Source organism: Plutella xylostella, chromosome 15, assembly GCF_932276165.1.
Source record: "Plutella xylostella chromosome 15, ilPluXylo3.1, whole genome shotgun sequence".
NCBI classification, from domain to species: domain Eukaryota; kingdom Metazoa; phylum Arthropoda; class Insecta; order Lepidoptera; family Plutellidae; genus Plutella; species Plutella xylostella.
In genome coordinates this window covers 6,037,539-6,062,420 of record NC_063995.1, presented here as the reverse complement: position 1 = coordinate 6,062,420, position 24,882 = coordinate 6,037,539, and the positions used below count along the sequence as shown (strand labels likewise).

Here is a 24,882-nt window from a genome sequence, read left to right as displayed (position 1 = left end):
AATTAGGCAAATATCATTTCCTCCCGCCTTTTCTTGGTGACAACGGTGCCGGGCTTGTGCTGCGCGTCGGGGTGGTTCATCAGCTCCGGGGGACACGTGGACACGGACGAGGCCAACAGCACCTGCTTCAGGTCATAGAACAACGCCGAGTCTTCCTTGGTCACGAAGGACACGGCTTTACCAGTCTTGCCAGCACGACCGGTACGCCCGATACGATGGGTGTAGTCCTCAATCGTCTTCGCCATATCGTAATTGATTACCACGCTGACATCCTTGATGTCTATACCACGACCGGCAACGTCGGTCGCCACCAGAATATCCTTAGAACCGTTCTTGAGACTCGCCAACGCGAAGTCTCGCTGCTCCTGCCCTTTACCACCGTGCAATGTGCAAGCGTTGAAACCAAGCTTCTCCAAACCTTTAGCGAGCACATCCGCACCTTTCTTCTGATTGACGAATATAATAATAGGCGGCTCCACACCGCGCTGCAAGATCTCTGTTAGCTTTCTGCGCTTCTCGTTTTCGCCAATCATGAACACGACTTGTTCTGTTCTGTCCACTGGCTTGCCAATAGAACCAATGTAAACTATTGCCGGTCGTCGTAAATACGTTCTAGCCAATCTCTCAACAGCCGGAGGCATAGTAGCTGTAAACATCACAGTTTGCCTGAACTTCTTCTTAGAATTGTAGTTAGCAAGCAATATGGAGGCATCCTCTGCAGCATCGGAGTCAGGCTTGATGTTGGAGACAGGCATATATTCCAGTATCTTCTGCACATCTGGTTCAAAACCCATGTCAATCATACGGTCTGCCTCGTCAAGTACCACATATGTGCATCTGTTTAGAACAAGGTATCTGTTTTCTAACACATCTATCAGACGACCAGGAGTAGCAATAACTATTTCACATCCAAGCCTGAGTTTGAAGCCTTGGTCTTCTCTGGACAACCCTCCCACAACTACTACTGAAGTGATGTCAAGTGGAACTCCAAATTTATTTGTCTCCTCTTCAATTTGTTGCGCCAATTCACGTGTTGGAGCCAGGATGATAGCATAGGGTCCTTGATCAGCATCTTCTAAACGCACTGTCTTTGGCAAGGATTGAATCCAGGTAAGAAGGGGGATCAAAAAGGCCAGAGTCTTACCAGAACCAGTCTCAGCTACACCAATGATGTCTCTGTTTTGTAACCCAATGGGAATGGCTTGTCTCTGGATTGGAGTAGGGCTTTTATATCCAACTTTGTTGATGATGTCCATGATGTCACTGTGGAAATTGGCCTCCTTCCAACTCCTTATAGGGTTTGGAATCCTTCCACCTTTGATGGTTATATTGTAATCTTCTCTGAATATACGCCAATCTCTCTCTGTCATTTCATCTTGATCTTTTTCAGACCAATGACGATCATCCCATTTTTGTTTATCTTCCTTCTTCTTGACTTTCTTGAGGCGGAGCTTTTCTTGTTCTTTCTCCAGTTCAGTTCTTCTTTTTTCCAATAGATTACCATAAAATTTTGTGTGATCTTTCTTTTGTGTTTTAATATCAATGCCAGCAATGTGTCCCCTCCCAAAGAATTGTACTTGATGTCTTTCTTTATATAAGTTATTGTAGTCATTTGAGGTATCCTCAGAAGCATCCCAATCAAAGACAAATTTCCTGTCATTCAACCTGCGAACCCTGCGCTTCTTTTTAACAATACCTAAATATCTGGCTTTGATTGCCTCTTCTTCTCTCTCCTTGTCTTTAGTTTTATTTTGATCATCATTTTTATCTTTCCCACCTTTGTCATCTCGCCCACCAGATGCTGCTGCTTTCCGTTCTTCATACCTTCTTTCTCTCTCCTTTTCCCTTTCTCTGTATCTTTCCTGCTCCCTCTCCCTTTCTCTTTCCTCTCTCAACTTTCTATCATCTTCTCTTTTAGAGCTTGATGGGCCAGTAAGATCAATAGTGGCTATAGCCGGCTTGTCAACATTAGCTCTAATAGCTTCCACTTGTTCTCTTCGTCTCTCTAATGCTAGAGCAGCTCTCTGCTCCTTAGTTAAGAACACTGGCTTACTCCTGGCTTCCTCTTCAGCTTTCTTCTTAGCTAGTAACTCTTCCAGCGACAATGGCTCACGTTTCACTGGCTTTGGTTCTTCTTCTTTCTTCAGGTCAGCTTGTTTTTCATCTTCTTCGAGTTTCTTATCTTCATGTCGCCTATCCTTGTCTTTTTCTTTGCCATCTCGCTTCTTGGGGCTTTTGGATCGGTCTCTATCTTTCCTCGGACTTTTTGCCCTGTCTTTTTTGGATGGGCTCCTCGAGCGGTCGCGTTCCTTGCGGGAGGGGCTCGCGGGGCGCTCCTTGTCCTTCCTGGAGGGGCTCCGGGACTTGTCCTTGTCTCTGCGGGGGCTGCGGGTCCTCTCGGCACGCTTGGTTTTGTCCCGGTAAGTGTCTCGGTCGTCATGGCGGTCTCGGTCTCTCCGTTCTTTTGATCGTGATCGTCGACGTTCGGGGCTTCTATCCCGTGCCATGGTATAACAAAACTTGTGTGTTTATATTAGAATAATTAGCTTCCTTTACGAATACAAATCACGACTAAAAATCGTCGAACTCAAACAAAATTGGGTTAATGACAGTTTTTTTTTGCTGAGTAGTGTTGAGGTGAGGACAGGACAACAACTATTCTGTGGTACCTATGCAAAAGCGGACGGTCCATGATTTCACGAATCGTATCGGCACATTTGTTGTGGTTTGTGGTTGTTTAACAAAACTCACACTAGTCACACAGTACCGATATATTTTTTATCTGTGAATTAATGTCAAAATTTATAATCTGTGTCATATAACCTCAAAATTTGTTTTGTTTGTTTACATCTTATATTCGTAATCTAAACATTTTTAGGAATATAATGTGAAAACAATCAGTAAAAAATAAACGAAATACTGAAATCATGAACGATAAAAATGCTCTACTAAAAATTTGTGGCTCTGTAGTAGCTTTAGGATTTGCTGGTGCAACATATTTGGCCATCCGCAGATATAGAAAAAAATACACTTTACGTGATGCTGTGAATGCTTTTAACTACTTACAAATTAAAACAATTACCACCGAAACAGAATGCGATCAAGTCGTGCATGATTTAAGGCGGTAAGTTTCAACTTACAGCTTTGCTATCCACTTTACTTGGCCAGTAGCTTGTCATTGTTGTAATCATCAAGTAAATCGTCCACTAGTGGACATATACCTCTCCCAGGTAACACTACATTACTCTGTCCTGTTCATTTTTCGCTCAGTCACTCATCTAGAGCCTTCCTTTTCTTACAGGAGATGTTCAAAGCATAAAGCCATTGGTTTTGACTGTGAGTGGGTCACTGAGGGAGGCAAGAAGCGTCCGGTGGCACTGATGCAGCTGTCATCCATAGACGGCCTTTGTGGTCTGTTCAGATTACCTCATTTGAAAGGCATCCCACCATCTCTGAGGGTGAGTTCAGTTTTTACTAATACCTTAACAACATAAATGATTAAATAGGAATTTCCATTGAAAAATTACCGAAATACCTACAACAATATTGTTATAGTTAAAGTTAGTTACCCACCCACAGTTACATACCCACATGTTAGATAATTCCATTCAATCCTGTATGCCACACAGGCAGGTTTAAATAAGACAGTGTGTGAGCTATAATTCATGATAAAAATTAATCTTTTCCTCCAGTTCATTTCAGTTTTTCTAGCTAGGTTCTAGCATTGTATGTATAAGTAAATATATAAGGTGTATTTAAAACCCATAATCTTATGCAATAAGAAATATTTTGAAATTCCTCTTGCAGGAGCTACTAGAAGATGAAAACATTTATAAAGTGGGAGTGGCTCCAATAGATGATGCAGCATTCCTATTCCAAGATTACTCTGTCAACTTAAAATCATCTTTAGACCTGCGGCATATAGCTCAACTTTGCGGATATGACCCTGGGGGACTAGCATCTCTAGCTAAACAGCTTCTAGCTGTTATACTAGATAAAAGCTGGAGGATTAGATGCAGCGACTGGGAGGCGGAGACACTGACCGAAAGACAAGTCAAATATGCTGCAGCCGATGCCCATGTTGCCATAAAAATATTTGGCCTTCTTGCTGAAGAGTTTGAAAACCGTGGACTGTTCAGTTGGTTCAAGAAAAGATCTTCTGATAGAAATTCTCTAGATGAAGTATGCCTGATGTATAGAAATACTCATTTCAAACCACCTAAAAAGGAATCAAGTTCGAAAAAGAAAGAGTAAGTATCTGATTTGTATTTATTTATATTGACAAAAACACTTAATAAATAAAAATTATGATGATATCTTATTTATTTCCAGGGGTAAAGGAGGCAAAGGCGAGAAGGACGAAGCGCTAACAGGCAAGCGCTACCCGCACGCCACTCGCTCCAAGCCGCTGTACACCAACTGCTTCCTGCGCGCTCCGGACGGGGACCTCTTGTGCACTTGCGACAAAAAGAAGGCACTTTGGTAATTAGCTACATTATAGGACAAATATGCATCCAGGCAAGTAAGATCACTAAAAAGTAAAAAGTAAATGCAGTGGAAAGGCCAGCAGCAGGACACAGACACAGGTTGTTGAATAGAATAATGTGTATACAGAGTTGCCATTATGATTGTTTACTGGCTAGCTCTTTTCTAGCATTCCATGCCAGTCAAAAAGGCTTCTCAACCAACCTATCAAAACCTAACCTATAATTTCAAACGCCAGTGGCGCCACTTCCAAACTTACACATACCCCTCCCTATCCGCAGGTACGTCGAGAAGCAACTAGCAGACATTATACAGGATGAACCATTGATAGTGCAGCTGCGGTTCGAGCCGGCCGGGCGCTCCGTGGGGGACGTGGGCCGCTACTACACGCTGCAGAAGGAGAACCGGTGTGTCGTGTGCGGCAGCAGTGACTCTTATATACGCAAGAATGTTGTGCCGCGGGAGTATCGGAAGTACTTTCCTGGTGAGTTTTCAAGTTGGGTTTAATTAATACGAATACTAGTTGGATACGATAATTTGATTTTTATTGTATCTTCCTACCACTCTATTCAGGCTATTGATGTAGCACAATATAGAAATAAAAATTGAAAAGAAAGCTCCATCATCAAAAACAGCCCGCAATCGTCCACTGCCGGTCATATCATAGGCATGTCGTGCACAACACTCTGTTCACGTCCAATGTAAAGGTCGTCGTCTCTCGCTACGCGTCTGTCTGTTCGCGGTGGTCTACACCTCATATTTTACACCAAAAAAATCTATTTATATTATTTTCCAGAGGTGATGAAGGACCACTCGTCCCATGACGTGGTGCTACTCTGCGCGAGCTGCCACCAGCGCAGCAACATGCTGGACCGCGGCGTGCGCGCGCGCCTCGCGGCCGAGTGTGGGGCACCCCTCGCCTCCACCCCGGAGTCTAGCAAGTACATAGAGGACAACGCTGCCAAGTGAGTCTTGTAGCAGTAGTCATAGGGTCTATAATCGCGCCTCGCGGCCGAGTGCGGGGCGCCACTCGCGCCGGCGGGAGGGTCCGCGAAGTTTATAGAGGACAACGCCGCTAAGTGAGTCTTGTAGCAGTAGTCATAGGGTCTATAGTCGCGCGTCGCCGCGGCCTGAGGGGTCTAGAAAGTACATAGAGGACGCCGCCGCCGCCCCCAAGTGAGTCTTGTAGTACTAGTCATAGTGTCGATAGTCCCCAAGTGAGTCTTGTTGTACTAGTCATAGGATTTTACAATTCAGTATTTTAAGAGCCCTGTCACGGGACTTTTCATGAGAAAAAATTCTAGCTGCAGCCTTGTAACCAAGGATTTAAACTAAATACATACATACTATAAGTAGATTTCGAATGTGGATTTTTATGAAGGAGAGTAGACTGCTCAAAACATGTACAGTATCGAAATTAAACTTCGGCTAGGTTATAAATAGGTACTCAGTATACACATAAATCAATACATTTCTATTATATTTCTTACAGAAAAGTGAAGTCAGCGGCGCGCGCCCTCCTCCACCAGTCCAAGCGGCACGTGCTGCCGCCGGCGCGGGTCAAGGAACTCGAGGGAATCATCCTGGAGAACTACCCGCAGAGTGACGAGATCACCCAGGAACTGCTCGAGGAAGCGGCGAATATACAAGTCGTGTAAGTAAGAAACTCGAGTTATAACTTTTGTACGCTACAAAAACCACCAAAGTTCTCAATGAATTCAGCAAAGGCGTAGTGCCATAGGAGCAGGTCATGAGACTCGTGAGTGTGAACATTATAAGCACTTTCTGATCTATCACTAATTATATCTGTTTCTGTTTGTATGCATAAAGAGTATTCTATCTTTTATTTTATCTTATATCTCAATAAGACAGCACAGCATGCACAGGACCGTTTGTTATACAGTTTCACTTTCTGTAAATGGATCATTATCACGTTACGAATATTAAGGGCCTTACCATAAAAACTTAGACAGTATTTAACAGATGTTTAGCGCTGTCAAACGCCTCCAACATCTGTCAAATTTCGTTTTAAACATTAGTTAAACAGTGTTTAAAGATATTTGTGGTAGCACAGTTTACACTCTATTTAAAACCCTAATACACCAAGATCAATTTCCCGGCAGCTACGAGAACGAAGACTACGAGTCTCACGGCAACAAGGTGGTGGAGCACTACTCGAGACACGAGGGTCTGCTGAGACTGGAGGAGCTGTGGCGGCGGCACTTCCTCGCCAGCATGCGGCCCCGCCACCTGCCGCCGCTGTGGTCGCTCACGCACAATGAGGAGAGGTTGGTTAATGTAGTGCTCTTTCCGCGACAGAAAAAATAGAATCCTGAGATAAATAAATAAAATTTAGAACAAAATTAGACAAAAATACTTTTCCGGCTGATATCAAGGATTAAATGTCTCTTCCCAGAGTTCGGAGTACCACATACAATATTGCCAGACTTATATGATTGGCAGACTTTTCCCATCAACTATTTTTCATTTCAGTTTATGGTTTGGATCTTGATTTATGTAAAAACACCTTAGATAGATAGATAATTCTTTATTGCACACAAACACAGAAATTACACGAGGAAATACACAACATAGATGGTACAATTGGCGGCCTTATTACAAAGAGTAATTTCTTCCAGACTACCTCGGTGGAGAGAAATTATACATAATTATCCTTAGATCATAGCCAGGATTAATCGTACTCATATTTTTCCCAGATTGCGAATCCGCTACAACGAGGGGCGCTTAAATGAGGAAGACAAGAAGTTGTTGGGGCTTACTATGGAATAGGAGGCCATGATTAACATAATATTTACATTGCACAGAGTCGATATACTATAATATTATTAAAATGTTTAAAATAAACTAAAAGAGTATTTTTGTGTTTTAAATTATATTTTCGGAAACCTTTGTTTACATTATCAGAATATAAGAGAATACCTAATGAGAATGAATTATCCCACAATGATGAATACTTAAAACATCCTTATCGATTACATTACATAGCAAAGAATGTGGCGAAGTTTTGTTAAAAAATATATATATGAAAAACACCATCTAGCGTCCAGTAGCATAAACTTTAATTTTAACTTATTTGCCAGGCTGTCTTACCGGCATGAAAATTATTATTACTGGCAACACAATCACCCATAGACAAGCAAAACCTTATACTCTATGGTTTCATTTATTTTAGGTTTAGGGATGTGCATATAAAAAATATATATCGATTTCGATGTTCATAAAATTTGATATGTAAGAAGGTGACCCCTTGGATTAACATAAGTTTAGTATAAGTTTATTTTTATCCCAGAATTTGTGTTTGTGTTACCTATGACCTTCTATTATCGATCGTAAAGTCACAATAACCACATTTTTACATTTTAATCCTAGGTCGCCGGCAAGGCAACAGCTAGTAGTAGTCGTAAAAAATATCGATACATTGATTTATTTGAACATAGCATCCCTATTTCATTTATTGATTAGTTTCACGACGCGACGCCGCGCGTCGCCGTTATTTACAAAAATACTAGGTATTGATTTCTTCTGCTCATGCTCACTGAGCAAGTGAAATCGAATTCACCTTTTAGATCGCTGTTCAGTTTGATTTTAAGACAGTGATTTAAAGACTTTTGCTAAAATGACTAACCCTGCGAGGAAGCAAATGAAAATACCAAGACTATTTCGAAAACAAGGTAAGATTTTTTCATTTTTACTAATGTAGGTTCGGATCTGAAATATTTTCTTTAAATTGAAGATAAAACTATATTTGGTTTAAAATTTTACACCTCAGCTGCACGTCTACCTGAAGATTGCGAAGAGTTGAATGAAGAAATACAACAACTTGAGCAGAAGCTCAAAGATAAACAAATGGAACTGTTCCAAGTGCAAAGGGAAAGTTACAAATCGAAATTAAAACCTAAAACAAAGAAAACTGACCAATTTATTCGTCCAGATGTAAGTAAATTAATAAATCAAATCACTTCACAAATGTTACAGGGTGCATAAACCCTCCCTCCGCACATGCGGCTTTCCCATGTTTACACCCAGACAATAGATTTTTATTTGATTCAAATTTCCCGATTCTAATAATAACAACAAATTAACACTGCTGTCCCCAAGATGGCCCACAAACCAACAAATCATCTCACCCAATTAAAATGACTCTTCAATCTCCCCAGACAATCATGGCGCAAAACCACATAGACTCGCTGGAGAGGAATCTGGAGCTGATGGAGATGCTGACAGGGATGGTGGTCAAGTCCTATGAGGCCAATGACCACTGTGTTGTTGGCTACACCATGCAACATCAGTCTGTGCATAAGGTGGAACACGGTCTAAGGATCAATATGAAGGATGGTAGGTTTACTGCTAATTTCCCTTGCATATGTGGTTTTAGAATAATATTTATAAGCCTCTCCCAAAAATTACCATAAAACTGTTTGCTCTTTGTATTACTTTAATGAGCAGAGAAGCTCTTTTATTTACTGTTTCAAATAGGAGAAGACGCTTTTCAGTAAATTGCTGGCTGCAATAAAATTTCTAGGTGATAAATTGAAGGACTATCAAAAATTATTATTTTTATAGGAAACAATTCAGTATCAAAGTTTTCTTTGCCTCTCGGCTTCAACTTTAATGCTGTTGTGGAGGAGTTTGAGAACATTCTGACACCTGAATGCTTGGGCTCTCTGAGGAAGGCGTTAGTGGCGTATTATGACAGGATTGAGCAGTTTGAGGCATTGAAGGTGAGATATTAATATATTATGTATAAAGGTTTCTGAGCTTACATTAAGGTCAAGTAATGTCTTGTATGGCAATGTCCTAAATATAATGTTGAATTCTGCCCAGAAAAAGTGATATGCATTGAATGATTCACTAATGCTAACATCCGAAACTGCATCCCTGTTGTTCCTGATCCTGCCTTAATTAAATGAGACACTTATTTAACTAGTTCTTCACACAGTACCTGTTTACTTGGCTCTTCTTATAGTTAATCATAACTCTAAAACAATTCCAGAAGCTGCTGTCAATAGAAGCGCAACTGTTCAAGGTGATGGACGGCACCCACGTGGAGGTGTCCTTCAAGGCGCGTACTCATGATGAGGAGGAGCCGAGCGTGGCCGTGGAGCTGCTGCTGGACTACCGGGTCTACGACACCAGGCCCAAGGTCATCAGCGTCAAGGATACTGGTGAGATAATCTATGTACTGTGTATACGCGTTTTTAATTGTTTGAGCCATTTTGTAGTGCAATGATATAAAGTTAATTTCAACCATAATCAACCCATCACGTCCCCACTGCTAGGGCACGGGTCTCCTTACAATGAAGGAAGGGATCCATTTCAACCATGATTCTTCATATCTTTGTAAATGACATGACTACTAATTCGAAAGCCCTCACAAGTTTTTGAAGACTATTGTGAATCATAATTCATAATAGATAAAAACTATAGAATCTATAAAAATTAAATTATTCTGTTGTAGGTTTACCTGAAGGAGTAGCAGACACATTGCGGGACCAATGTTACATCTTCAAGAAGAAACCGTTGGATGTTGCCTTCAAGGAGTGCTTCCTGGATGGAATTGGACCGTACAACTTTGTTCAGCAAGTAAGTACGCAACAGTACCTATATTTTACAAGAAATTTAGTGTAATACCTACCTACGAAACGGATACACCATCAGATATCCTAAGGTCGGGTCACATAGCCGACACGATAGAACAATGCGGGCTCGGGTGTATGACGCATCAGCTTTGCTACATCAATGGAAATCATGTATTCAAATTCAAAGTAGTCTGTGGTGGAACATGTTTTGTTATTTAAATATTTAAACCGACATTTCTTTCTAACTTAGGAATATCTAATAGTTCCCGAAAATACCTTAAAATAGGTAGATAGGTAGGCATTTATCTGTTGTTAAAGAAATTTCCGTTACTATATTCTTGTTCTTATATTATCTAATATATTTCCAGTTGTGCCGCCGCGAAGCCGATCAGCCCCCGCGGCCCAAGCGGCGGCGCCCGCAGCGGTACGACCCCAACAACGACGACACGTTCGTGCCCGAGGACTGCTCCGAGCCCAGCGAGGACGAGGACGAGCGCCGGTTGAGAGACGTGTATGGACGCAAGTGATTGTGTGTGTAGTGATAGTGTAGATGTGCTGTGTTGAACCCTTGTTACACCTGCCGAGTACTCAACTGGGCACTCACTGAGCCTCTACTGGGCAGGTGTAGCAAGGGTATTAGGGTGGCATCTCACGGCGGGTAATGTCTTTATCTACCCAGCGCCGGGAGTGCGACTATACTTACCGAACTTTGTGCCTTTGTGTTGCGTTTGTTTGTGTGCAGGTGATTTTATTATTTATAAACATTAGATGAAATATACATATTATAACATGTTTTTTTCCATTTTTTTTATTTATTGTTTTGTATGCAAGGTTAGATATAAAATTAAGCATCATTAAATCGTTTACAAATCATATTCTACTGGTGAAAAATAAAATTGTGCATACATAGAGTTAATTATGAATGGTGTAGTTGTAGTAAAATCTTATTTCATTCTTCCAAAGTTTCATGGGTAAGTGACCTTATAAATTATATATGTAATTTAATTACTTATAATATTATGAATAAGTTTTTAATATTTATGGTTGTTTGTAATCTGCATGTATGCACTAGTAGGCAGGCCTACGGGTGCAAGCGGTGTCAACCGCATACTTTGATTATGAGTTTTTGTATGTAGAATTTAGAACCTACCTGTAACTCAGCACAAAAATAAGTTACACAGCGCATGTCTTATAACCTTATACGTCTTTGTGGTATGTATGACCCTAAAATTTTGTTTTATCTTTGTTACAGCTCCATCAAAATATACCAAGAACGAGCACGCAGGTACTCGAGATCCCCGACCTACACGCACGCTTGGCAGCAACTCCGTCACAAACATGTTTGTAATCATTTGTTTCTTAGAAGGTACAATATCGTCAGGTCAGGGTAGTCATATCGTCTGCCCTGTAATGTACAGAGCCGTCACCAATAACTGGCGTCGTCAACAATAGACGGCTCTGGGACATAGTTTGACAAGTAAGTTATCTTACAGGTAATTAATATTAATAAACAAACTTTAAATTATTCATAGAACTTTTATTTCAAATAAAAATAAAAAAAGATTTTATACACCTTTCATTCATTTTCTCCAAGCCTACAACTTTCTTTACAAGATCTAACCACAGTCATGTCAATTTGGGTTATACCTACTACTTATCTATATTTTAAGAAGCATTTAGATAAGGAAGATATTTTTACACAATTATAAAATCTAAGTTATGTGTGCGTATTTGTTATACGGCTACTATCGCACCATAATTATGTTAAATAAAAAGGTTTTTGTTGGTAGGTATCATGAATTAGAACATCTAAAAATGCGTAAGACTAATGCTAAATCCCAAAGAACGAGATAGCAAATCAATGTAGCGCAGAAATAAAAATAAAATATTGCAACAAGTTAATTAAAATTATAACTGTGCAATAACATTTTTGTGACTTGACTCTTCAGTAATAACTATTTCGAACACGTTTGAATTTTGTGACTATTTTAGAATGGATAATTTATTTTTGTGACCAGTTATTCTGTTATAACCTAACAACTAGGGATTTCGAAAATGGAACATTTTTGTGACTATCACTTTCCTCTTAAAATGTAAATTGAGACAAATTATGATCACATAGTTCTTCAGTGTGTAACTAGTTTGTAAATGGAGAAACTAATAAAAAAAACAATATACTTAGTAATAAAAACTGTCTGGAATATACATACATACGTCTTAGAACACACCATTTCTAACTACACTTTGAAGTTATTTAGCTTCCAATTATCAATATATTTTGCACATATTATTGCATTCATTTCCTCGTATTTGCAATCATATATTCTTAATAACAAAGTTGTATGCAAAAACGGCACTGCCACTTCATCTGGCAAGGAACCTATAGTATCTAAAAGTTGACTCAGTATGTAAACAATGTCAGTTCTAATGAAATAGCGCAGTTTTTACTTACAACTTGTCTTAAAACAATCGTCCATAGCATTAAGTACTGATTTAGAATATTTTTCGTTCACAACAGTTGAATTTTAGTTATAGTTATAATCGAAACAAAGGCTTAACTATTTAACAAGTTTGTATCATAAATTGAGACTGATTTCCTTGTCAACTTGTTCAACTGCAATGACTCTAAATCGTTATTTAATACTATGAACTTACATTGAGCCTAGTTCTAAAGGCAGAGAAAACGTTGAACTCACACTAAAACGGATGACCATGAATCGAATTCAACATTTCTGGCCCCCGATTTTCGTTCTCTCGAAATCATCTCAACACACGACATATTTCGTATTCTTGGAGATTTTTAAGTCATTTGTTATGATGTCGGTAGACCGAAAATGGGGGGCCTGCCTTGAGAACCGGCCTTGTAGGGTGACTAGGGCCAATTCTACCCTCACACGCCGCGGTTGGGCTGCGGCTTGACCTTGTAGATGCGCACGAGCCAGTGCTCCGTGGTGTACGCCTCCTCCAGCACGTCCAGGTTGAAGTCCTTGTTGCCGATCTCGGAGCCCCGCACGCGGTCGAAGCCCGGCGGCCGGCCTGTGGTGTGGAGATTAGTTGTAGGTGAGTAAGTGGTGATATGTTCGAGCAAGGTTTTTCTTAAGCTGCGTACACACCGGGCCAACGAACGCCAACGGTTATCCCAACGATGGATATTAACATACATAATACAGGGCAGATTGCAGAAACGAAGGCCAACGAAAAACGTTCGTTGGCGTTCGTTGGGCCGGTGTGTACGCGGCTTTAGAATTGTGTAAATGTCGATAACATCGGGAAAGCTGTCCTAGCCGATATAAAACAAGGTCTCCACGTTATTTACTAAACTGCACATGCGCTAGTTAGTATATCAGCCAGGTGCACTATCAACTGTGCTTTACCTACATAATTACGTTCGACGCAACCTAGGCAGTCATTGACTGCAACTAATCTGACTCCTCAATCCTTTCACCATGTTTAAAAACCCTTTATAATATTAATATAATTTAATAAAAAAACCTTTATTTCAGGCATCAGTGGCGCATATTATAAACTAAACACATACATTTTAAATCATACAAAATAATAAATAAAAATAACATAATTATAAAATTTAACTAACTTAAACTCTAGCACTATTAATAGCAGGGGATTTAAAATTGTGTTTCGCCTCCCTGTAGCGACGGAACCCTTTAGGATTTATCACGGTACAACGAACGCGTGGCATCGGGTCGCGTGTTTATACTAATATGTTTCAGCGTTAACAATTGACAAACTTTTCATCAAATTAAAGTTATGACTTACCGCCCTCAGTGTAGACGAGGCCGAACTTGTAGTAGCTCATCTTGTACATGAGGCAGTTGAGCAGCGTGTGGCTGCCGTCGGCGTCCACGCGGAACTCGCCGCCCGGCGTGTAGTAGTCCGCCTCCTTGATGTGCGCGCCGTGCTCGGTGCTGCCCCCTATGCGCACCATCCACAGGAACTTGTTTATGTCTGCGGGGGAATGGTGGTGTAAGTAAATGTTAGAGCGGTGCGTGGACCGGTGGTAATTCAGTAAGCGCACGCTTCTAATGGGAAATGGTCCAAGTTAGGAAGCGAGTTTATTTTAAACCTTAGGGATGTGCACATTTGCACAAAGGTTCCAATTGACAACATTTCAAATAAAATGCTCACCGATTTTATTTTATTTTCGACGAGATATCACAAATTTAGATGACCCGTATTTTTTTATTTCTTAATATTTCTATGTTTTAATATATTTTTTTAATTTCAAAGTTCAAAATATTTTTAGTATGAGTGACGTCACGTCGAGGCTTTGGATAAAAATATTTTTGTTGCCTGCCTAACCTAAAAAAAAAAGTTGGATGACATTAACTTGACATGAACAAGGACCAATCAACTTCAACTTCAACTTTATTTTGTGGCAAGGACCAATCACGAACTTCCGTCATTGACAAGGACACATAAAAGTGACAGACATTTGAGTGATGTTTGTCATTGTCATTGTCAAAGTGACATAACATGTTTTTTTTTGTTCATGTTTTAGAAGTAAAAGCGCGTTTAATTATTATGCCACATCGTGATGTCACGAATGATAATTTAGATTTTTATGTTTTTCTCTGAAATAAATCAATAGAAAAATCGGAAACATTTTTTTTGTTAATATTAGAGCCATATCTCTAAATGGTTTTCGAATTTCAACTGTATAAAATTTTGAAATGTTGTCAATTAAGAGAGTATGTAGCAGGTACATATGTACCTATCTACTAGATACTGCACTAGTGTAGTCGGAATAGGGGTCAAATTTCAATGCAGTCAGCTATAGCCAATTTTGTTGCGTGTTGCAGCGACATATCCATAGACAAACGCACGGATACACACGGCACATCAATCTTAAGACAGCGCTCTTATTTAGGTTGCAGTAGAAGTAGCAATACGGGATACCTTACATGAAATCTGGCCAGAACCACCACAGCGCCACTGGAAGTATACTACTCACAGGAGAATCTAATTAACCAAGACACATACCATCAGAAGAGTACCCCACGAGCCCGCCGAATATGACGAGCACATAGTCGACGTCGAGCTGCGTCATGATCTCGTAGGCCTTCTGCTCGCCGGACGCCATGGCCTGCCCCACGCGCGAGATGTGCGTGTTGTTCCACGTGTTGTTGTCCACTATGACTGTGCGGTTCGCCATCGCCGTTATCTGGTAGCCGTAGTCCCACCATGACATCACTTTTGAGTCCTGCGGGGAAGAAACGAGGTTTTAAGATGCTGTGCTGATTAGAGCGTACCCCGTCTGAAGGGATACTTAAAGTTTTACAAGTCTTTGAGCTGTAGGGCCTATTTTAATCGAATGGGGTGGGAGCTTAGCCTAGCGGTACACGTGCAGCACTAGGACCGTGCCATACAAATTCGCGATGATTCTCACTGCTCGAACGGTTAATAAAACCCTATGGGCCTAGTGCCTTCATACCTAGTTTTTACACTTTACACTAACATGCAGCCCGAGCGTACTGTTATCGAGAAAACCGGGCTGATTGCATTTTTCTCGTCGCTGGAGTATTTAGGATCCGCTGTTTAGACTATGTACTGAGTGTGGCGCCATCTACAGCCTGCGTCTTACTAAACTAAACGCTAATCCTTAAGTATGCATCGATTTTAACCGACCGTTTCGGATTATTCTGCTCCGCGCCATCTAGATCCCATATCTATCTGAACTAACATCATTATTTTCATCCACGTTACCTCTGGCGTGTTCATCTTGAGCCACGTGTAGGCCTCGCGGAAGTCGTCGAAGATGATGCGCGCCCCGTCGTGCGCGCGCGCCGACAGCACGATGCTGGGCGACGAGTACGCCTCCGACGTCACCCCGAGCAGTGCGAGCTCACGTCGTGCAAGAGAATACCGCCGCAGTGTCCCATTGTCTATGTACTGATATAGAACGAGCTGACACTGCTTCAAGAATACACATGTTTTTAGGATTCGCTGTTTAGACTTTGCATTGAGTGTGGCGCCATCTATGCCCCGCGTTTCTCTAATCTAAATACTACTATATGGACTAATGTAGGACGAGAGCTTATACTGCTTCAAGAATGCACATTCCGATTTTAGAATCCACTGTTAGATTGTGGCGCCATCTACGTGCCGCGTCTCTCTAATCGAAATGCTAATAATGGCAATTTTTGAGACACGCGATAGGTAAACTGGTGCGATCCGCTGTTTGCATTGAGTGTGGCGCCATCTACGCCCCGCGTCTCTCTAAATATTGCACTGAATATGCATTGATTTTAACAGTCCGTAAGAGATTATTTTAGGTTAGCTGGTGCGACCTAGGTCTCTTTTCTTTCTAAACGGATGTTACCTCGGGAGTGTTCATCTTGAGCCACGTGTAGGCCTCGCGGAAGTCGTCGAAGATGATGCGCGCCCCGTCGTGCGCGCGCGCCGACAGCACGATGCTGGGCGACGAGTACGCCTCCGACGTCACCCCGAGCAGTGCGAGCTCACGTCGTGCAAGAGAATACCACCGCAGTGTTCCGTTGTCTATGGACTAATGTAGGACGACCTTACGCTGGCTTCAAGAATACACATGTTTTAGGATCTGCTGTTTAGACTATTCATTGCGTGTGGCGCCATCTATGCCCCGCGTTTCTTTAATCTAAATGCTAATAGCAAATTTAAAAAACGCGACTGCTGCGATCTAGTTATCTTGTCTTTCTAAACGAATGTTACCTCTGGAGTCTTTAGGATCCGCTAAACTGTAGATTGACTGTGGCGCCATCTACGTCCCGCGTCTCTCTAAACTAAGCGCCTATCCCTAAAGCTATGCATTGATTTTAACAGCCCGTAAGGGCTAATTTTGAGACACGCAATAGGTTAACTGGTGCGATCTAGGTCTCCTGTCTTTCTAAAGGAACGTTACCTCGGGCGTGTTCATCTTGAGCCACGTGTAGGCCTCGCGGAAGTCGTCGAAGATGATGCGCGCCCCGTCGTGCGCGCGCGCCGACAGCACGATGCTGGGCGACGAGTACGCCTACGACGTCACCCCGAGCAGTGCGAGCTCACGTCGTGCAAGAGAATACCACCGCAGTGTTCCGTTGTCTATGGACTAATGTAGGACGACCTTACGCTGGCTTCAAGAATACACATGTTTTAGGATCTGCTGTTTAGACTATTCATTGCGTGTGGCGCCATCTATGCCCCGCGTTTCTTTAATCTAAATGCTAATAGCAAATTTAAAAAACGCGACTGCTGCGATCTAGTTATCTTGTCTTTCTAAACGAATGTTACCTCTGGAGTCTTTAGGATCCGCTAAACTGTAGATTGACTGTGGCGCCATCTACGTCCCGCGTCTCTCTAAACTAAGCGCCTATCCCTAAAGCTATGCATTGATTTTAACAGCCCGTAAGGGCTAATTTTGAGACACGCAATAGGTTAACTGGTGCGATCTAGGTCTCCTGTCTTTCTAAAGGAACGTTACCTCGGGCGTGTTCATCTTGAGCCACGTGTAGGCCTCGCGGAAGTCGTCGAAGATGATGCGCGCCCCGTCGTGCGCGCGCGCCGACAGCACGATGCTGGGCGACGAGTACGCCTCCGACGTCACCCACGTGCAGTGGAACACGTACGTGATGAGCAAGAAGGAGAGCACGCACACGAACACTGCGCCCACCTGGAAAGGGGTGTTAAAAAGAGGTGAAAGAGGGGTTTCAAAAACATGAATTTCTGGATGTTAGTTACGTAGCTGTGCAGTTAATTTGACTGGTGTAGAAGTGTCAAAGTCGTCAAGATTCGATACAGATGCTGCTGGATTTATTTAACACGGTTGTGCATTTGCAGTGCTAATTTCAAATAGTTAGCCGTGGTTAAAATTACAGCAGAGGAAATGTCATAACTGCAGAGACACAATTATTTCAAACATTTCCCCTTTTTTCGCAGTGTGGAATTAGAGGTCACAACACGGCAGCTTTGATCTAAATGGCTGACTTTGACTTGGAATTTCGCCAGTATCTTCATTTTATTTACAAAATACTACGTACCTCAGACCTGAATACCAAATTGTTCTCATGCTTCTTCTTCTTGATCTCGTGCTTTTCAACTTTAGGCTCTATGTCTTTAACGTGAAGGCTCAGAAGCGACGACGCGGCGACTCCGGATACGATGCACATTACTGGCGCTAACACAAGCATGAGACGCACCATGACGCCCTGGGAGGGAAAGAGACAGATGTATAGGAATGGTTCATGTGTGTGAGGGAGATGAATGTAGTTTGGCAAAGGTCAGCGATCAAAGTGTAAAAATCATTGCGCGGAGGAGTCGTGGAGGGTGGCTCGACACGATACCTTCTACGCGCTCACACTCGCTTTATCATCATTTAGTATTTGGGAAGGCATAATTTGTTCTAAAGATAATCCTAGTTTATTAAGGAGGCCTTTGTAGCAGTGGATGATTACGGGTGATTAATCGACAAAAAACCAATCCGAAATCTTACCGCAAAGTAAATGCTGAGCACTCCGTACAGGATGATAAAGATGTTGGCGTCGGTGAGCTTGCTGAAGCAGAAGTAGAGCCCGGCCGGGAACAGGAACACCAGCACTTGCAGGTCGAAGTAGAACGACGACCAGGATGTCGGCTGGTGCTCGGAGACTGATGCTGTGGGGAGGAATTAGGCAGTTTAAGGAATAAGTTCATTAAAATTGTTTTTTATAGACCTATATCCGGACGAATTGAGAACCTCCTCCTTTTTTTGAAGTCGGTTAAAAATAGACATTCAGTACATAAATAACAAAACAAAACGAAAGTTCGGGAATACATTTTGGAAGTAATTCAAATTTTACTTATACTACTTATAATTTAGTTGAACTTACCAATAATAGGAATGTGGTTCTTAGCATACGAAGGGTCGAGAAGCGAGTAGAATCGTCCAGTCCATGGTGAAATTTTTCCTGCAAAAAATATAGGTACCTTATTCAAAAAAAATATTCAAAATTATCTATGTATGTATCTCTGTAGATATAATCACGTCCAAAACATATATTACAGACTCTGCCTAGTCGGGTGGCCGTGTGTGAGACGTCATATACTTTCCCTTTTTTATACTCTCGTTTGCAATTTTTGGTATACAATAACGAGTATATCAAGTAAAGCTACATACCAGTAACAGTAAGCACGACAACGCCCGTGCCGAGCGTGGCGAGCAGCGCCGTCACCAGAGCCTTGAACAGCAGCTCGAAGTTGGCCGGAGACATCTTGGAGCGGAGGTACTGAGCGAACGCGTATAACTGGCACAGGCCGAATGTGCCGAGAGCCTGGTGGAAAAGAATTTGGTTAGTATATAATTATGTGCTTTGTATCTGAGGGAATGATTGATTAGACGAAGTAGGTATATGTGATTACGCCGTAGAAAAGAAAGGTTGCGAAATCGTAGGTAGATCGTGACGTGTGTTCATTGCTGGTCGTAAAAGCCGTTTTAGTTGCGAAAATACTTATCACTAGTGCATAATTATCGCTTGTTTCAGACACGGCGTTCCTCAAGGTAAAGTATTAGCACCTACTCTCTTCATAATTAGCCTCAGCAACTTTAAATCACAACCTTGCATCTTAGACCAAATTATACCTCTATTCTCCCATCCAGTAACATTGCAAACTCACCAGCATATGCTCGGAGCTCTGCACGGGCTGGAAGCCGACGAAGCTGATCTGCATGGACAGTATCGTGCCGACCGTATACAGAGTGCTGTAGGCCACATACACTCGCGCGGAGAACCGCCCCAGACACATGAGGGCCAGCACGTGGAGCGGGATCAAGTTGATGAGGAACACGTAGCCTCCCCATGATGATACCTGTGCGGTAGGGTTGCTGGTGAATGCAGTTGTTTCAAATGATCGAGGGAATAATTTTAAAACAATTAATATTTTTTGATGGAATTCAAAGAATCATTACAATTTTTGAAGATCCAGCTCTTACTTATGGAGAAATAGCTAATTGTATTATTTTTTATTTCATGTATGAAAGAGCAAAAGCCAACACATTACAGTAATGTGCCGGTGTGAAGCTTTCAATTTGTTCTATGATTAACTTGTGATCAAGGTTGAAGTCTCTCAACCTCAACAGAGCAAAAATGCTCTAAAATGCTAATCAAAAACTATCAGTTTACCATGGGTCTATAGGTGCTATATGGTAGTAAAGTACCCATTGAAACAGCGATTATCTTGTGTTTGACGTAGTTCTAATCAATTTTGATGTGGTTATAAGACTGTTACATCTTATTTAATTCACTCACCATGTAAAAGTAAGCCAAAGCAGTGAGGGTGGCCCACAGAATAGTTCCAGTGTTGACAGCCTTGATCCAGAAGTAGTAAGTGAGTAGCATGCAGAATATGGCAATGCCCTCGTTGTCATAGGAGCCAGCAACAGAACGGCTGATGTAGCCCGGCACTATGGCTATCATGGCTGCCGCTACCAACCCTGCACCTTCATCCTATGAATAAAAAAAAACAATTATACTTTTTTTTTATTGTCACTATAACATGCAATCTTGAGCATTGAGTCACCATAAGCAGTTGTTTGGCGTCTGTTTTTTGACTTGTACATATAAATAAGTAGTTTTTTTTTCTTCATTTTTCATAGTGTCTTCAATCAGTCTCAGAACTGTGAGCAGATTTCTCAATTTTATTGCAAAAAAAAGTGTTCCCCTTTATTAGTATGTAATAACATGATTGTATTGTTACAGTATGATTATAAACATTATGTACTACTAGGGAATTGGCCAGAGGATTGCCAAAAATAATATTTAATCGCAATTCCTTAATAGAAAGTTATTCAGTTCATTCAGCAAACCTTGAGCTCTTTAGTCAACAAGTAGGTGACAATAGTGGTGAGCGAGGAGAAGAATGGCGCGAGGAACACACAGACATTACGGATGTCTATAGTGATGTTCAGGAACTGCATTATGTTGTACAGTGTGGCCGAAGTCACCATTAGACCAGGGTAGATGGTACCTGCAATCAAGGAGAACTGAGAAAGAGGCAGCAGTTTAAATTGTTTCAGAAACAGAAAAAACTATGAATATGACAATGGGAAAAGACCTTGTGTACTGAAAATATTTGAAAGAAGTGGGATGGAACCAGTCTTTATGCAATCATTACCATACAACCATGTTTCTAATTACATAATAAATTATGCAATGAAGTTTCTACATTGTGTAAAAATCATATCATTTACTTACCACCAATGATTCTTCCTAAAGGATACCATGCTCGGTCATCAAACCAGTTATGGAAGTTATAAAATCCTTCCTCTGTTAGGTACCTTGTGGTACGATAGTTAAAGTATGGATCAAACTCGTGAATAACACTCTCAAAGCGAAGAACAGAGAATAATCTTGTGGCAAATGCTGAAAAAAAAAATATATATATACTGTATTAATACAACTAAAAATAATGATGCCTTCTGCAACATTAATGTACATTTAACAGAGCATCAGGATATTACTTAAAATTTTAAATTAAATCTTAAAAATTGGGGTCCCTTTGGTGTTGACATTTTGTAACTCATGAGTGTGTAAAGATAATATTATGCACAATGGTATGGGTAGGACATGGTATTTCATAGATTCTGAATATATTACTCAATGTGCCTAGTTTTAATATTCTTTAGTTTATAACACAAAGTAATAATGGATTCAAATGATAAGATACTGGGATCTGCTATTAGCCTTGTTACATTACAAATATAGAAATTCCTCCTAGGAAGTCTTGTTGATTAACTGCCAGTTTCTATATCTCTATCTATCCATAACTGGTAGTTACTTTCATACGATTTTGACATAATCAAAAGTAACAATATGTCAAAATCCTATGAAAGTAACTACCAGTTATAGATAGATAGAGTTATAGAAACTGCCAGTTAAGCTGTGTACAGACCAGCCCAACGAACGCCAACGAAAGCCAACAAACGGGTTTCATTGACCTTCCTTGCTGCAATCTGCCCTGTATTATGTATGATAAATATCCATTGTTGGGATAACCGTTGGCGTTCGTTGGCCCGGTCTGAACGCAGCTTTAGAGTAGTGTGAGCCAATATTTTTTTTTCTAGGTAGAAACAAAAACACATCTAAGGCAAAAATAACATTATTATTACTTTACACTCTTCATCATTAACAAATAAGTAGGTACCTATCAATATTCAACCACAAAGGTAGGCTAAATGCTATGCAATGTATTTCGTGTTGCTTAAAATACACGTCCATAAAATATTTTTGGCCTGCGGCAGCACGAACAATAATCATTTAATTTGTTCAAAACTATAGTAACCTACATATAAATTATGGACCCAAGTAGGTAATGAACAACCAACTGATCTCCTATAGACCTGACAATAAATACTCACATAAAATTGCTGCCATGGACAACACAGCAAGTTTAATAAATGTAAGCTGCTTATCGGATGATAAATGCGGCATTTTCAGCTTCGGTGCTTCCGCGGTCATCGTGGAAGATATATTTCAGCTTCAATATGAGTTTGGAGCTTTATATAAAATACATGAATGAAGGTTTACATAAATTAGACGAATAAAACTTATTTAATTACAATATTCACCGGCAACCTATCACATCACCGATTTTTGAGTTTTTCGACCGACGCTGTTTGACAGTTGGTAGGCAGCGTGGCAGATGTTTTTGTTTTGTTTTTCCTTGGTTTTAGTAAGGGTTGAAATTTTGCTCGCTCAAATTAATTCAAAAATATTTTGGGTTATCAAATAAGCTAAATTTAATTATTTTTAAATAAAAGAAAGGGAAAATATAATCATGAAAAATTATTCTTCATAGCAACAATGAAAATAATATGAAGGTAGTTTTTCTGACGTTTGATTTCAAGTTTTTATGACTAAACCAAACGCTTAACCCTTTAACCAGCAGAAGGATCCAAGTGTAGCAGAAAAATGAAACTTTGGGTATGGGTTATATATGTAAAGCTTTATTAAAATTCGAAAAAAAAATTAAAAAATATATATATTTTATATGAAAAAAACATGGTGGCAATATAATGTACACTGCCGGTTTGAACTTTGGTGGAGTTTTGTTTTTTCTTTGTTTCTTTTGGATAGTGATCTGCAATGAGTAGAGTGAGGCGGAGTGGGGTCTTGTCGGATGATGCTGTTGCCCATGAGTTGGGGGACGCGTTTGGTGTTCCGGATGGTGGTTTCTGGGGATGGTTTGGGGGAGTCGTATTCGGAGCGGGTTTCTGCCCGGGGTGGTTTGGTGAGGGTGCTTGCAGGTGGTGGCGTTCTGCTTGGTTCGGCGGCGCTGTTGTCTCCGTCCTCATCGGCTTGTCGGTCTCCTTCACTTGCTGGACTTCCGGGCGCTTCGGGATCGGCACCGGAGGCTCTGTGTCGAGGTCTTTCGGCTGCAGGACCTCGGGGTGCTTCGGTGTCTGCACTGGTGTCTGCCCGGCGTCGGGGCCGCTCGGCTGGGGGAGTGCCGGGTGGCGCGGAGCCGGTTGCATCCTCTAGCATGCCGGATGGGTTGGATGGGGGTGAGCTTTCGGATTTCTCGTCTTCGGATTCGGGTGAGGATGGGACTGGTTGGGAGAGCAGGAGTGGACCCGGGGGCCGGATCTCGGCTGCTTTGGTGCTCCGAGGGTTTGGTCTTCGGAGCGGCTTCCGGGCGGAGCGGGGGCCCTGACCTGCTTTTCTTTGTTCTTTGGTGATGACGTGCTGGACATTGTTGTGGACCAAACTAATTTATACGCTGTACAAGTAGGATCGAGAAATTATACACCAACCACTAAAGAAGAAATCATGGCTTGGTATAAATTGGTTTGGTCCACAGTGGTGTTTGGTGCGTCATCGCTGAAGAGTGGAGAGGGGTGGGTCGGAGGTTTCGTTCTGTTTGGAGGCTGTTTTGGGGATTGAACTTTCGGAGTGTCAGGGTGGCTGATCTGGTTTCTGGGTCCATTCTTGTTTTTTCCAGTCGGTCTCATCTTCGTCAGTCTCATCAGTCTGGGTCTGGGGACGGGGGGTCCGGGGGTTCATTTTCGTCTGGCCTGTCTGGTGTGTTGGGGGATGCGGTTGGTTCTGCGTTGCTTGGTGCTCTTGCAGCTGGGCGGCTTTGATGTTGGTGAGATGTTGAGGCACTTTGGGGTCTTGTGGCTGGGGGACTTCGGTGTGGATTCTCTGGTGTTGGTCTTGAGGTGCTTGGGGGTCTGGTGGGTGGGGGAGATTGGCAGGCTGGTGGGGGTGGGGACGGTGGTGCCGTCGAGCTGGGTGGAGCGTCGTCGCCTGTGGGTGCCCTCACTGAATCGTTTTGGGTGGAAGCTTGTTCTGGGTCCGGTTCTTCCAGGTCATCTTCGGAAGTCGTGCCATCTGGAGTGCCGGGCATGTCTTCCGGCTCATGGGCGGTGGCATCATCTGGTGGGACTTTGTTCCGCTTTTGTGGATCGTTGTCTGGAGGAAGCAGGGAGGGAGCGGAGCTTTGCCGGGGTTTGGACTGGCGGTGTTCATTATATTGCCACCATGTAGGTACTACAAGTTGATAGTGGCATATATATGGCCACCACAAAAAAATGGAAATTCGAATAAAAAATGTCGATTTTTTTTATAAATAGTGATCATATCGTCTTCTATACTACATGTTATATAATAAAAGAAGGTTTCTCACATTTTTATCTGCAGGATTGATGAGATATTTTTAAATAAACTTTGTACTTTTGAAATGAGGCAATTTTTTTTCAAGTGACATTTTTTTTTAAATGTTGGCACTACTAATTGATTTGATTAAAGAAAAAAAATACTGATGTGCATTCAGCTATGTATTAGTGACG

At 41.6% G+C, this 24,882-nt stretch overlaps 4 protein-coding genes across 6 annotated transcripts; 2 read left to right on the top strand and 2 right to left on the bottom strand.

Annotated features, from left to right (window-relative positions):
* Positions 1-2: 2 nt before the first annotated feature.
* LOC119691157 (probable ATP-dependent RNA helicase DDX23) lies at positions 3-2,618 on the bottom strand. Its single transcript, XM_038107813.2, has one exon. The coding sequence runs from the start codon at positions 2,505-2,507 to the stop codon at positions 3-5; it is 2,505 nt and encodes an 834-aa protein (XP_037963741.2). The 5' UTR covers positions 2,508-2,618.
* A 174-nt stretch (positions 2,619-2,792) lies between these two features.
* Positions 2,793-7,361, top strand: LOC119691295 (exonuclease 3'-5' domain-containing protein 2). The gene is made up of 9 exons (XM_048625854.1): positions 2,793-3,124; positions 3,302-3,458; positions 3,808-4,250; positions 4,333-4,482; positions 4,767-4,969; positions 5,282-5,450; positions 5,978-6,139; positions 6,609-6,773; positions 7,203-7,361. Exons 1-9 carry the CDS (start codon positions 2,928-2,930, stop codon positions 7,273-7,275), a joined length of 1,719 nt encoding a protein of 572 aa, XP_048481811.1. The 5' UTR covers positions 2,793-2,927; the 3' UTR covers positions 7,276-7,361.
* Positions 7,362-8,110: 749 nt separating this feature from the next.
* LOC119691275 lies at positions 8,111-11,836 on the top strand (the record flags this gene model as incomplete). The annotated part of the gene is given in 8 exon segments (XM_038108454.2): positions 8,111-8,177; positions 8,276-8,439; positions 8,664-8,841; positions 9,070-9,227; positions 9,500-9,671; positions 9,965-10,089; positions 10,454-10,596; positions 11,338-11,836. Coding segments are annotated over 8 exon segments (1,134 nt in total). The 3' UTR covers positions 11,477-11,836.
* LOC119691256 (dolichyl-diphosphooligosaccharide--protein glycosyltransferase subunit STT3A) lies at positions 11,602-22,722 on the bottom strand. Of its 3 annotated transcripts, none has more exons than XM_048625852.1 (14): positions 22,450-22,722; positions 21,287-21,454; positions 20,899-21,059; positions 20,342-20,539; positions 19,710-19,901; positions 19,213-19,366; positions 18,926-19,003; positions 18,550-18,710; positions 18,098-18,265; positions 17,653-17,730; positions 16,984-17,094; positions 15,087-15,306; positions 13,863-14,051; positions 11,602-13,121 (listed from the first exon to the last, which is right to left on the bottom strand). In XM_048625852.1, exons 1-14 carry the CDS (start codon positions 22,547-22,549, stop codon positions 12,976-12,978), a joined length of 2,124 nt encoding a protein of 707 aa, XP_048481809.1. In that variant the 5' UTR covers positions 22,550-22,722; the 3' UTR covers positions 11,602-12,975. The 3 variants fall into 3 exon arrangements, with proteins under 3 accessions (XP_048481809.1, XP_048481810.1, XP_037964313.2); XM_048625853.1 differs by lacking the exon at positions 16,984-17,094 and adding an exon at positions 16,426-16,536; XM_038108385.2 differs by lacking the exon at positions 16,984-17,094 and having other exon boundaries at positions 17,542-17,730.
* Positions 22,723-24,882: the final 2,160 nt, after the last annotated feature.